Below are 11,766 nucleotides of genomic sequence, written 5' to 3' on the forward strand. Positions count from 1 at the left end.
GGGAGTCATTGTCTACACACAGGTGTAATTTGATTTCAACCATTCCATTTGTATGCCTTTTGTTTTTTTTTTTTTCTCTAATTGCTCTCAGTATTTCTTGTGGAAGTACACTGAATAGGCACCCTTGTCCCATTGTTCTTAGAGGAAAGGACTTCAGATTTTAGCTTTTATTATGTTAAAGTAGCTATTTAGTATTTTTATTATGAAGGGATATGGCATTTCTTCCCATGCTATTTCTTTGACTGAAATCATAGTTTTTATCCTTCATTCTGTTGATGTGATGTCTTATTTACTAACTGGGGTGTTGGATCATCTTTGCATCCATAAGATAAAACTAAATCATGATGAATGATTTTGATATTCTATTTAATTTGTTAAATACTCTTGCATGTTTATGATACTCTACCCCAACCCTATGCAGTTTGCTTTAAAGATGAGGAGGATCTCAGAATAAACTTGCATCCCTTCACTTTCCATTCTGTGCAATCATTGGTTCTCATTCCTTAAGATACATAAAATTCAACTGTGAAGCCATCTACTCCTAGGCTTTTCTGTTAGGAAGCTTATTAGTAATTCACATTTATTATGGGACTTGCTATTGGTTTATTTGTCCTCAGAGTTGAGTGTTGTTAGATCACATGTGTCCATTTGTAATATACCTTCCAGTTTAACAGACTTTTCAGTGTCTCTGAGACTTTGTATTTCTGTGGCATTAGTGGTAATATGTCCCTTTGTATCTCTGGTTTTATTTGGAGCTTCTATTTTTCTTTGCCAAGTCTAAGTAAAAGTTTATTCATATCTTTTCAAAGAACCAACCATGTGTCATGATCTGTTGTATAATTTTTTCAGCACCCCCCCACACACACACACACATTTTTATCTGCCCTGATATGTCTTTTTTCTCCTTCCACAAATACTGGGGTTTGCTGGTGTTGAAGACCTGTGTCATGTGGGCACTAGTTGCTAGATAAACATCCTTCTTGGTATTGCCTTTGCTGAATCCCACAAGTTTTAGCATGTAGTTTCCATTTTCATATTAAAGAAGAAGTTGAATTCCTGAGCTGGATGGGGGCGGTGCTGGAGTGGCTGGGAATAGGACGGGTGGGGGACTGCAGTGGAGATGTAATATATGAGAGAAGAAGAAAAGCAAAAAATCTTAGCACTGGGAGTGGAACTTGTCTAGCATGTACAAAGCTTTGAGTTCAGTTCACATAAGCACATTAAAGGTTTTCTAATACAATAAGAATCTTACTTACTGATTACATTTCGATGAGAATTAAATTTTCCATTACATTTAGTCAGTCTTTAGAGAAATGTATCAGAAGTGTTTTGAGGAAAACATGCAATTGGTGTTAAATACTTTATGATATATGATTTATTTAAATTTAAAATTAAAAAGTTACATCCCAAATGGTAAACTTGCTTTTTGTCTTTTCCCCCCTCGGGTGGTATAATCCAAACATTCTATATAGATGTAAAAAAAAAAAAAAAGACCACACACACACTTGCATTTACTTTTCTCCTAAGAGTTTTTGCTGGCATAACAAGTATGTTACTAGGCACAGATGTGTAGACGTTTTTTTCTCAGTGACAGTGTTTGTTGGTCCCTCAGGCTGAGACTTCTGTCTTAGTAAAGCCTTTCTCTATAGGAATGTTATCTGCAAGGTGAAGATGAGTGTCCTGCGGTCCATCTTATTTCTTCATACACATTACTATTATTGGTTTCAGATTGACACCGATTCTTGGCATTCAGAAGCATTCTCCGAAAAATGTGGTTTTTACACAGTTTATAGCCACCCTGCTGACAGAATTGCATTTAAAATTCGAAGATCTTGAAAAATTAACCATGATATTTAGAACCAGCTGCTAGCTAACAAGAATGGTAAGTTGCATTGTATCTCTGTTTGGTTACCTGTGAGAGCTTCTGATTCATGCTCAAGTGTTCTCCCCCTGAACTGTGTCCAGCCATAAGTTTAAAATTTCAAAAGCCAAGTGCAAACCTCAAGTTAACTTGCTCTGCAGCTCTGACTCTGGTTCTTGCATTCTGGGACATCCCCCTTGTCCCACCTGGGAAGTGTTTCTCCAGGAAATAGCAGCTCACTGCAATAGACAGCATTGCATGCACCTCTTCCTAGCAGCGTCCCTGTTAGCTCAGTACAGGCAAGTGGCAAATCTGCATAGCTGGCTTTCTTGACTTTTATCACTGCTTCCAGAGACACTCCAGTCTTTTGCCTCTTGCAAGCTGGCCATCAGAATGTCCCTGGACTGTACTTCTTCCTGTTTTTTCATTTCACATGCCCCCTTCTTGTGCTCAGATAAATTCAAAATTAAAAGAATTTATCCTAATTTTTTTAATTAACTCAAAATTTTCTTTATTGTAAAAAAAAAAAAACCAAACAACACAGAAATACACATATGTAATAAGAATAGAAAGTCTTCCTTACCTCTGCTTCCAGTCCCCAAAACATGCTTGTTCTGATCAGTTTTTTTCCCTCATCAATTTTTTTTTCAATTTGCCAAGCTGTGACTGTTTATTAACTAACCAGATTACAGAAGTACCACAGATGAACGAAGGTGTTGCCCATAATTATTTATTCATTTACTTTACATCTCAGTAACTACACCACCTCCCAGTCCCTTGCCTCAAATAGTCCCTCCTCCCTCCTCTTGTCCTCTGAGAGAGTGGAGGAAGCCTTGGGTATCCCTCCATCCTGGCTAGGTGCATCCTCTCCCACTGAGGCCAAACAGGGCAGCTCAATTAGGGGAAGAGGATCCACAGGCAGGCAACTGATTTAGGGACATCTCCTGCTCCAGTGTTAGGGGACCCACATGAAGACCAAGCGATACATTTGCTACATATGTGCCAGGAGGTGTAGGTCCATGCTCTTTGTTTGGTAGTTTAGTCTGTGAGAGTCCCCAAGGGTCCAGGTAAATTAAATTAACTCTTACTGTGGTGTTTATATCATTTTTATATTTGATTATATTACATTACTGTGTGGAGATCAGAGGACACCTTTTTGGAGTAGGTTTTCTCCTCCTACCATGTGATTCCCAGAGATTGAACTCAGGTTGTTCAATCTTAATGGTGATTTGCCTGAGTAGCCATCTCAAAAGCAATTACATGACTTCCTCCTCTCAAATTCATGACCTCTTTTTTTATTGTTGTATAATCACTCACATACATACATACATACAACCTGCTGGATTCATTTAGGGTTGCTTGTATGTATATGCTTTCAGGGCTGACTACTTGATATTGGATAACCAGTTGAGAGGCTCATCCTTGGAGAGGACTAGTTCCTTCGTTCTCTCCCTCCCTCTCTGGGATCCCTCTCAACAGTGTCTTTCCCCTTCTGTGTTAGCATGTCTATTGCTGCTGCCTTTATTCTGGTCTTCTTTAGGCAGCCATATTGTTGAAGAATCATGGTTGAAGCTGCACCGTTATTTCTAGTAGATACAATCCCTCCTGGTCTTCCAGCTTCTATCACCTCCCCATGCCTTCTTCCAAGATGTTCCCTGAGCCTTGCTCAGGAGTTGTATTGGTGGTATATCTGGGCTAGGCACCCCATAGTGCATTGCTTGTTGAACTTTGAGTACTTGGGGTTTTCTTTACTGGTTTCCATCTACTGCAAAGAAAAGTTTCTTTGGTGAGGAATGAGACACTATACTTATGTATGAGTAGAAGTATTTAGGATGTATTTAGGGACCATGTTGGTTTAGTAAAGTAGCAGTAATATGTTCTCCTGTAAGATCATGGCCTCACTAACCCTGGGTAGTTGGCTAGGTTTCAGCTAACAGACACTTAGATTGCTTGAGTTTTGTAGCTATTGTGAATACAGTGACAGTGAGCATGGCTGAACAAGTAAGTATCTGTGGAGCAGGATGTAGAATTCTTTGAGCATATGCAAGGAGTGGTACATTTATTTTTACCTTTTTTCAGAAATCTCCACACTGATTTCTGCTCACTTTGCAATCCCACCAACAGTGAATAAAGGTTCCCCTTTCCCTACATCCCTTCCAGAACTTGTTTTGTTGATCTTTGCAATTCTGACTGGGGTAAGATGAAATCTCAAAGTTGTTTTATTTGCATTTCTGTAATTGCAAAGAAGAGGTTTTTCTTAGCCATTTTTATTTCTTCTGTGAGAAGAACTCTATTCAGATCCATAGCCCATCCTTTGAATGGGCCTTTGTTGTTTGGTGGTGGCGGTGGTTGTGGTTTTAGTCCTTTATACTATCAGATGTGTAGCTGGCATGAATTCTCCCCCATTCTGTGGGATTTCTCTTCACCTATGCCTTCGTTTCCTAGGCAAATAGAATCCTATTGTTTTACTGACATGTATCGAAAGATAGCCCTGTAATTTCTTCTACCAGTTTCAGGTTTCACGGTTAGGTCTTTGATCCATTTGGGGTTAATTTTTGTGTGAGATGATAGGTATGGGCCTAAACATGTGAACCTTATCTTGGAAATGCTTTTTGTCATCTTTGTCAAATATTAAGTGGCTGAGTTACATGTCCTTATGTTTGAGTCTCTGATTTTGTCCCACTGAACTATGTCTTCTTGTGTGCCAGGACCACTTTATTTGATTACCATGGCTCTGAAATACACCTTGGAGTCTGGAACGGTAATCTGTGCACCACTGGTCTTTATGATCAGGATTGTTTTGGCTAACTGGGGTATTGTGTGGACCCTATCACTGTGATTGAGATTACATTGAATCTGTAGATAGCTTTTGATAGAATGGTAATTTTCACAATGTTAATTCTAACAATCCATGAACATAGGATATCTTTCCATTATCTAATGGTCTTTTATCTCTTTCTTCAGAAATTTAAAGTATTCATTTCATTTAAATTCACTGAAATTTTTATTTATTCCTAGATATTTTCTTTAAGGCTATTGTGAACTGGTATGTGGTATCTTTCTCTGTTTGTTGGTGTATTTTTAAAAGCTATTGATTTGTGCAAGTTGATTCTGTATTCCGCTACTTTGCTGAAATTGTTGATTATTTTGTAGGGAATGTATAGTGGTCATGGCATCTCTTAGCATAAGATCATGTCTTCTGCAAACAGGGATGCTTTTGACTTCTTTCCTTGTTTATATCCCTTTAATTTCTTTATCTTGCTGTAAGTCCATCAGTGTAATTAATTCATTGACTTGTATATGTTGAACCAGCTCTGCATCTCCCAGATAAAGCTAATTTGGTTATGGTGGGTAATCTGTTTAGGTTGTCTGTATTTGGTTCGCAAGTTATTTTGTTGAGGATTTTTGAATCAGTATCATCTGAAATATTGACCTATAATTTTCTACTATTTCCATATCTGGTCATGGTTTTATTATTAGGGTAATACTAGCTTCCTTGATGGAATTTTGTATGTGTTTCCCTGTTCATTTCTAATTCTATTCATTTACTTAATTAAGGGTCTATGGCGCTTGTTTATCTACTCAGAGAACTAGCTTTTAGATTCATACTATTGTTTTCTTTGTTTCTATTTTCTTGCCATCCATGGGATTTAGGTTTGGTTTGTCCTTGCTCCAAATTCTTGAGTTGCATCAAGTCATTTATGTGTGTTCTTTCTGATACTCTTTTAAACTCAGAACTATAAATTTTCTTCATAGGACTACTTTCAATGTATCCAGAGGTTCTGTTGTTTTTTGTTTTGTTTTGTTGTTTCATTTAGCTTCAGTCATTTTCTTTTATTTCTTCTCTGAACCACTCATCATTTAGTAATGAGTTGTTTAATCTTAGTGTTTGCTGTTGATTTTAAGTTTTACAGCATAATGGCCAGAAAGGATACAACCTTTCTGAATTTGGTAAGACTTACTTGTATCCCAGGATGGGGTCTGTTTTAGGTACACTTCTATAGGCTGCTGAGAGGAATGATTAGTTTCCAGTGTTTGAGTAGAATATTCTATAGATACCTGCTGAGAAGTCCATTTGACGCATGACATTAATTAATCTGATGTTTCTCTGATTATTTTTTGTTCAAGTGTGGTATTGAAATCACTATTAATGGATTGATGTTAATGGGTGGTTTTGTGTGTTTGTTTTGCCAGATGTCAGGATTGCAGTACTTCTTGCTTCCTGGTCCCATTAGATTGAAGTACTGTTTTCCATTCTTTTACTCTAATGTGGGGCCTCAAAAACAACAGAAAGATGGATTTTGTTTCTTATTCTTTCAGCCAGCCTGTGTTGTGTGTGTTGTTTACAGACATGTCGTTTTCTCTCACACTCCTCATGCTTCACTCACTCTCTTTCTGCAGTATCTTGGCTGTGCTTCTTCAGTCTGAAGTATTACATCCAGTATCCTTTGTGGGCTTGGTCTATTGGATATGAATTCCTTCAGACTGTTTGGATCATGGAAAGTTTTTTTTTCTTCAACTACAGCAGATAATTTTGTTTAGTTTATGTTACTTGTGGCTTTTTCAACTTTCAATATTTTTCTTTGTTCTGCATTATTTGGTGGTTTAACCATGATTATACTGTAAAGAGTTTATTTGGTGTTCTGTGTGCTTCTTGTATCTTTATAGACGTGTGTGTTGGCTTAGGATGCTCCTTCCTAATCTATACCTATAATTTGAAGGTTTAGTTTTGTCAAGGTATCCCAAAGTTCTTCCATATTCCTTTCATGTGCTTTTAAAAATAAAATAATCTTTTCCCTGTCAAAAAAAAAAAAAAAAAAGGTTTTTCCTTAGGGAGGTAAGCTCAGATTGGCTTGTATAAGCATCACTTTCAAAAATCTTTAAAAATACAGTTTGCAGCAGGAACTCCGGCAGAATGATAGGGACACTAACCCACCCACAAAACTTTCGACCGAAAATGTATCCTGTCTACAAGAAAAGCAGGGATGGAGCAGAGACTGAGGGAATGGCCAACCAATAACTGGCCCAACTTGAGACCCATCACATGGACAAGCACCAATCCCTGACACTGTGGGTCTCAGAGGAGATAGGAACACAACAGAAAGACCAGCAGAGTCAACTAACCTGGACCCTGGGGATCTCAGAGACTGAACCACCAACCAAAGAGCAAACAGAGCTGGACCCTCAGCATAAGTCGGGAAGGAGTAACTGTCCACTTCCTAATATTTGGTTTTTCTAACAGATTTGATAATGCATTGCCTGAAGTCACTCCCTCTTTTCCCCATGGTGTAGAGCCCAGGGCTTCACACACTAACCTAGTACCTCACCACCGAGCTCCATCCACTTCTAGACTGTTCTTGCTTTCCTGCCAAGGTACCTAGGCACCCCGCACAGATGTAGCAGTGTGCATGTGAATCCTGCACAACTAGAGCAGGGGCTATCCCATGTGTGTGGGATATGTTCTTCTAGCTCTGGCCTTAGTGGGAGAGGATGCACCTAGCCCTGCAGAGACTTGATGAACCAGGATTGGGGGGAAAGGATTGTAGGAGGGGGTGACTGGGAGGAGGGACAGTAAACAGGATGTAAAGTGAATAAATAAAAATTAAATGGTCAGTTTGGAAATTTAAATCCATTTGTCAGTTTGTCTTAGCCATGTTGATTGGTAGGAATTCTTATCAGACATACTTGAAAACGCATAATGCCTAATTAGAAGTCATTCTGGACCTCCTTTAATGGATACCAGTTAAAAGGCACTTAATTAGCATATTTTAAACGTGTATAGACAGATGGTATTCAAGTGGCTTACAGACTTTCAAGGATAGATGTTTCATGTAGACTTTATGCACATTGCTCATATGCCCCATACTTTGTCAAATTACAAAGGATTATGAATGACCAAAAACCATATTACTTTTCTTATATAGATTTTTTTTTCTGCTTGCATGGTTGGTTTTTATTAACCATGGGATATTGAGTGTAAAAATTTTAACAGGAAGGCATAAGAAGAGAGAAACTGATCTTAGCACTAGAAGATCACTTAAGACTTGCTCTGGGATGGACTATGAACAAGGTCTCTTCCAAGCAAACAACTATAGGACATGATAATGATCCAGAAGAGATGGAACCTTATAATGACTGTGTAGATATTAAAATATTTTAGGTGTTTTATCCGAAGTTTGTTTGTTTCCCAGATGTAACTGAGGAAGACAGAAGAGGAATGCTCCTCACCAGGCCTGGTGTTTTCGCCAGTGAGAGTCCATGGGTGACTGATGACTAAGTGTGTAACTTCCTCAGACACAGACAAGCCATTACCCCAGCAAGAAGGAAGCTCTTACATCCAGAACCTCAGAACACAGGATTTGAGGGGAAAATGAAGTCTTAAACTGAAATTTGAATGGATATTGGGGAAAATGTAATTACCTTTATTCTTTTTGATTGGTTACCACCAACACAACCAAAACTTAAGAAAATGGTAATTGTGGCCTATTGTAAACTCTGTCATACAAATAACAGCAAAGTTAGGTCAATAAATGTGATCGTCAGTGAAGCCACTTTTTCAGAAGCTGACATTGCTGACTGCCGAGCTCTAAGGTCTTACCAGAACCCTCCTGTGAGGCAACTACTACCCCACTTGGTACCAAGACATCCCTGTCTTCCTCCATGGTTAGCCTGGTGACTACCCCTAAGCTCCTCTTTCACACCTTCTCTCCAACCTGTCAAATCTGGCCAGGGTCTCCCAGCCTAGTCTGACTAACCCCAACTATTCCCATCTACACAGTAGTGAATCTCTTGGTTTCCACAGTATCCCACATCTTGCCTAACTGACCACTTCCACCTAACGACATAGCCAGGGCTTCTGATAGGACCTATTCTATCTGCAACCACCCACAGATAACTCCGACACAACTTTGAACCATCCTACTTGATAGCCTGATGCCCCACATATCCAAGGACTATTGTGGGTCCTACAGCCAATCTCTAGACTTACACCAGGACCTGCTCCAACCACCCACAAGACCTTTCTGAGAAGCTTCACCTTGGTACCCAGACTTTCCACATCCTCCTCCCAGGTTCTAACCAAGTAAGTTACCCTGACCTCCCTCCCATCCATGCCTTTCTACAACTGGTCAAATCTAGCCTGGGTCCATAACCAGTGTACCAGCATAGTCTGGCCTACCTTACCTGCACTGCAAAGGAGCTCTAGGTTTGGGGCACTGGGGTAAGATCTTCCTTACCAGTCCTTCAAACTATAGGACTCTCCCAGGCCACAGTCAACCTTTTCACACAGCTAAATCTACTCCTAGCCTACACGCTTTGAAAAGGAAACACTGTGTATGCCAGCCTAGTCTCCTCTGTCTACTTGACTTCAATCCACCTGTTTTCAAACTAAAGACCCAATCCTTCTAAACTCCTTTTCTGCTCCATCCTGCTCTGCCCATAACAAAATCAAAACTAAGAAAAGAAATCCACATGCCCACATCTCATCCCAAGAATACAAACATGAGAAATCAAGTCATTCTCTTCTCTCCAAATCCTATCAGTCCTGTAAGAATATTTGCCTGTAAGAATTACTTAGGTAAAACTCCAGGACAGACACAGAAGTTAGAAGAAGTTAATAATAAACTTCATCAAAGAATTCAAGGAGTTTAAATATGATACAAAGAAACAGCTCAGTGAATCAAGGAGAAAGAGCCAAGGAGAATAAATACTGAGTGATGCCCAAGGAAACAAACATAAGCTGATGGAAATGACAAAGAGAGTCTGAGATTTGAGGATGAAATTTAATTGGGAGACATAAATGCTGAAGAGAACTCATTTAACCAAATGAGTTAACTTCCTTTAACCAAATGAAGATGGAATTTTAAAAAATATCTCAATTAGGAAACACAAAGCCTTACACAATCAATCAATCAGATCAAATATCAAGTCTCAAAGTAGAGAATCTAGACCAGATTAGTACAGAATATGAAAAAAATTTTACAAGGTAGGAAAGGAACACATAGGTTATGTGGACACCAAACAAAAACCTTTGAAATCTAAGCTGAGGGAAATAACCCCAAGTCAGTGACATGTCCAGATCTTACACAATACCATAGAAGAAAATGTCCCCAAACTAAGGAAGGAAAGACACACTCAAACAGATACGAAAACACAGAACACCAAATAAACAAGACCAGGAAAGAAAGCCCTATGAAAAGCGTATTGAAAGCTGGAGGAGAAAAGCCGCAAGTCACATATAAAGGAAAATCTATCAGAATAACTGCTGATTTCTCAGTGGAAACTCTGAAAGCCAGAGGACCCTGAAGCAATACAGACTCCTAAAGGACGATGATGGCCAAATGGGACTAAAATATGCCCAGCAAAACTGCCCTGTTATGATTGAAGGAGAATGAAAACCTTTCCATGATGGTAAACAACCTAAAATTCCTGTACAACAAAACAAACCTAAGGCAAATACAGGAAGCACACTGAAAAGGAATGAGCATAACAGAGACTACAGGAAGAAACACTACAGAAAGAGCCATGATTATTAAGCCTTATTACCACTGAGAACACAACACTACAGTTAACTCACTCATGTCAGTAAGAACTTTAAGTACTAAGAGCTTCAGTTCTCCAATCAAAAGACACAGACTGAATAGATCAAGAGAACATCATCCTATCTGCTGCCTACAAGAAACACATCTAGTTTTAAAGATGGTCACTGCCTTAGAGATAAAAGGATGAGCAAAAGTGCTCCAATCGAATGGGGTCAGGAAGCAATCAGGCATTGCTAACCTAGTATCTGATGAAACAAGACTTCAAACTAATTTGAAGAGATAAAGAGCTACTCTTTATAATCAAGGGAGTGTTAACCAACAAGACATTACTATCCTAAGCATGAATGAACCAAACTCTAGAACCTCCAATTTTGTATTTTAAAAAAAGGAAAACCTACTAGTGTATTTAAAGACACAGATTAACTTCAATCCATTTGTAAAAGGTGATCTTAATACCTTACTTTTTCCAAAAGACAGGTCATCTGAACAAAAAAATTAAAGGAACATCAGAATTTAATAGATATCGTACACCAAATTGACTTAACATATATCTACAGAATAATCCACCCAATCACCAAAGAATACACATTATACTCAGCAGCACAAGGAAGCATTTCTAAAATGAACCACATCCTTGAACACAAAACAAATCTACAAATTCAAATAAGATTGAGAGCACTCCTGGAATCCTATCTAACCACAATCCAATAAAAAAATTTAAACATTTTTTTAAAATCTAGTAAATATACAGGCTCATGGAGATCACTGCTGCATGATGACTGGAACAAAGAAAACAAAAAACAAAAAAGGAGGAAAAGCTTTCTGGAACTAAATAAAAATAAAACCTCTGGAACACGCTGTCCTATGATGAAAACTCATAGCACTAAAGCAGAAAAGCCACAAATAATGGCCTAGTGTTACGAGTCAAGAATTCAGATAAAACAAGAATAAACTAAATCCAAGCCCAGTCAAGACAAGAAATAACAATTTTTTAAAAAGCAGGGTAGAGACTAAAGAAATAAAAACAAGACAATACAAAGACTCAATAAACCTAAAAGATGCTCTTTGAGAAGACAATACTGACAGGCCTTTAGACTAACTATAAAAAAGCAAGGACCCAAATTAACAGAATAAGAAATGAACTTGGAAACATTACAACAGACACAAAAGGAATTCAGCATAGTATTGGGGAGATGAAAAAGGAAAACTTGTACTCCATTAAACTGGAAAGCCTAAAAGAAATGGATGAATTTCTAGATTCACCCAAGCCAAAATCAAATCCAAAAGAAGTGAAGAACTGAGGGAAGCAGGAGGCTCCCTGCAGGTCTTCTTCACCTTGTCCTCCTCTCCCCCAAACCCAATCCC

At 38.5% G+C, this 11,766-nt stretch overlaps 1 protein-coding gene across 9 annotated transcripts in view; it reads left to right on the forward strand.

Moving 5' to 3' along the window:
- Rpap2 (RNA polymerase II associated protein 2) overlaps nt 1–8,425 on the forward strand; it is a 64,481-nt gene extending 56,056 nt beyond the window's left edge. For 5 of the 9 annotated variants that reach the window (NM_001359918.1, NM_001289569.1, NM_144911.3 and 2 more), the window contains exons 12-13: nt 1,729–1,882; nt 8,053–8,425. In NM_001359918.1, coding sequence (NP_001346847.1) covers nt 1,729–1,870 — 142 coding nt within the window. In that variant the 3' untranslated portion in view covers nt 1,871–1,882; nt 8,053–8,425. The remainder of the gene's footprint in view (nt 1–1,728; nt 1,883–8,052) is intronic. The other 4 variants (XM_006534900.3, XM_030254408.1, XM_006534903.3 and 1 more) reach the window with 1 other exon arrangement.
- The last annotated feature ends 3,341 nt before the right edge of the window (nt 8,426–11,766 follow it).

Source organism: Mus musculus, chromosome 5 (genome assembly GCF_000001635.26).
Source record: "Mus musculus strain C57BL/6J chromosome 5, GRCm38.p6 C57BL/6J".
Taxonomy (NCBI): Eukaryota; Metazoa; Chordata; class Mammalia; order Rodentia; family Muridae; genus Mus; species Mus musculus.